This window comes from Mandrillus leucophaeus, unplaced genomic scaffold, assembly GCF_000951045.1.
Source record: "Mandrillus leucophaeus isolate KB7577 unplaced genomic scaffold, Mleu.le_1.0 Scaffold13, whole genome shotgun sequence".
In the NCBI taxonomy this organism is placed as follows: domain Eukaryota; kingdom Metazoa; phylum Chordata; class Mammalia; order Primates; family Cercopithecidae; genus Mandrillus; species Mandrillus leucophaeus.
This window is the reverse complement of record NW_012101254.1, coordinates 7004137-7006376: the sequence shown is the minus strand read 5'-3', so window position 1 is coordinate 7006376 and position 2240 is coordinate 7004137. Positions and strand designations below refer to the sequence as shown.

The 2240-nt window shown below is 49.6% G+C and overlaps 1 protein-coding gene across 1 annotated transcript in view; it reads left to right on the top strand.

Moving 5' to 3' along the window:
- EFR3B (EFR3 homolog B (S. cerevisiae)) overlaps nucleotides 1-2240 on the top strand; it is an 85233-nt gene that overhangs the window by 40362 nt on the left and 42631 nt on the right. The window contains exon 4 of the mRNA XM_011972739.1: nucleotides 1129-1250. Within this exon, the coding sequence (XP_011828129.1) occupies nucleotides 1129-1250 (122 nt within the window). The remainder of the gene's footprint in view (nucleotides 1-1128; nucleotides 1251-2240) is intronic.

Here is a 2240-nt window from a genome sequence, read left to right as displayed (position 1 = left end):
GGGAGACTGAGGCAAGAGAATCACTTGAACCCGGGAGGTAGAGGTTGTAGTGAGCCGAGATCGCGCCACGGCATTCCAGTCTGGCGACAGAGCAAGACTCCGTCTCAAAAACAGCAACAACAACAACAACAACAAAAGCCCCATAAGAATCATATTAAATATTTAGTAATTTAACTTCATTTAGTTCATGATTGTTGCTTCTCTGCAGGACTCAGTTGAAATTAAGTCCCTATTTAGAATTGCAAATGTGCAGCATCCTGGTGCAGAAGGAACCTAGCTGCCCAGGATGCCTATCAAGACCTACTGAACTGAAATGGCAAACTCAAAAAACGGACTCCATTTTTGTTGTTGTTGTTGTTTTTGTTTGTTTTTGTCTGAGATGGAGTCTCGCTCTATCGCCCAGGCTAGAGTGCAGTGGTGCGATCTCGGCTCACTACAACCTCCACCTCCCAGGTTCAAGTGATTCTCTTGCCTCAGCCTCCCAAAGTAGCTGGGACTACAGGCACCTGCCACCGTGCCTGGGTAATTTTGTATTTTTAGTAGAGACAGGGTCTCACCATGTTGGCCAGCTGGTCTTGAACTCCTGACCTCAAATGATCCACCCACCTCAGCCTCCCAAAGTGCTGGGATTACAGACATGAGCCACTGCACCTGACCAAATTCCAATTTCTAACAATAAAGTGTAATTACATTTTTAAGTCAAATTTTAGATTTGTTCTTGTGTCCTCGAATTCATTGAGGGTGGTGCTGCTGCTTCATCGCTGGCTTTCACTCAGGTTCCATGTTATTCCTAACAGCCTCCCTACCCCGGTGTGTTTGCGCAGTTCTGGGTGGAGGGGTGAGGGCAGGTGCTTCCGTGAACCCCTTCATGTTCCCTTCTCTTCCGTCCTCTGCTCCCACAGCAGGGTAGGCCTGAGAAGGGCCATGGTTTCCAATCTTGTTGTGCAACGGGAGAGGTGAGCAGGATTGGGAACTCATTTCCCCAGTGTGCTCTGCGAGGCCGGCCGAGCTGGCTCCGGGATGCGTGGTTCCCATGACTTGACCATGGCAGGGGGTCTGGGGATGCCCAGCAGTGAGGAGCACAGTGGGTCACCTCTCTCGTGTATTTCTCTCCTTCCTCCCTGATAGTTTGTGAAGTTTGCCAACATCGAGGAGGACACCCCATCCTATCACCGGAGCTATGACTTCTTTGTGTCCCGATTCAGTGAAATGTGCCACTCAAGCCACGATGACTTAGAAATCAAGACTAAGTGAGTAGGGGAAGGCAAGGGTGGGTGGTTCAGCTCACAGCAGAAGCAAAGGTGGGTCCTGTAGATAACTTCCAACCTGCTATTGCGTGTCTGCTTTTGTTAGTGTCTGTGTCTGCTCTGATGTTGCTGGGCAGACAGGCAGCACCCAGCTCCCTACATGTGGTTTCTCCTTTTTTTTTTTTAAGACCGAGTTTCACTCTGTTGCCCAGGCTGGAGTGCAGTGGCGCAGTCTTGGCTAACTGCAACCTCCGCCTCCCAGGTTCAAGTGATTCAGAGACTTCCTGGGGCCCTTGGTCATGGGTAGATCTCCACTGTGCCCATTAAGAGGAGTAGTAAGGGCCAGGTGTGGTGGCTCATGCCTGTATTCCCAGCACTTTGGGAGACTGAGGCAGGTGGATTACTTGAGGTCAGGAGTTCAAGACCAGCCTGGCCAACATGGCGAAACCCCGTCTCTATTAAAAATACAAAAAATTAGCCAGGCATGGTGGCACGCAACTGTCATCCCAGCTACTCGGGTGGCTGAGGCACAAGAATTGCTTGAATCCGGGAGGTGGAAGTTGCAGTGAGCTGAGATTGCGCCACTGCACTCCAGCCTGGGCAACAGAGTGAGACTCTGTCTCGAAAAATAAGTAAATAAATAAATAGGAAGAGTAAGAAGTTCCTCCTCCCCCAGGCCTGATCTTTCTGAACTTCTTTTGAAAGGCATGGTCAGCTCTGGGTGTCACAGAATGAATCATGTGCATTTGTGGAAGGGATTCTGAGGAGACTGAAAGAGTGCAAAGTAGGAAAAGAAGAAAAATTAATTCACATGTACACATGAGGGAGCCCTGGGTAGAATTTTTTCTGCCAACCAGGCCTTGTTTCCTGCCAGCCAAGACCCCTTGGGTGGGACAAACGAGTCCAGCACGCCAGGGATATGTTGCACTTGTCCTTTGGGGAGTGCCTTTTTAAACTGAAACCAAGAAAAGTCAGCAGGACAGTATTCCTGGT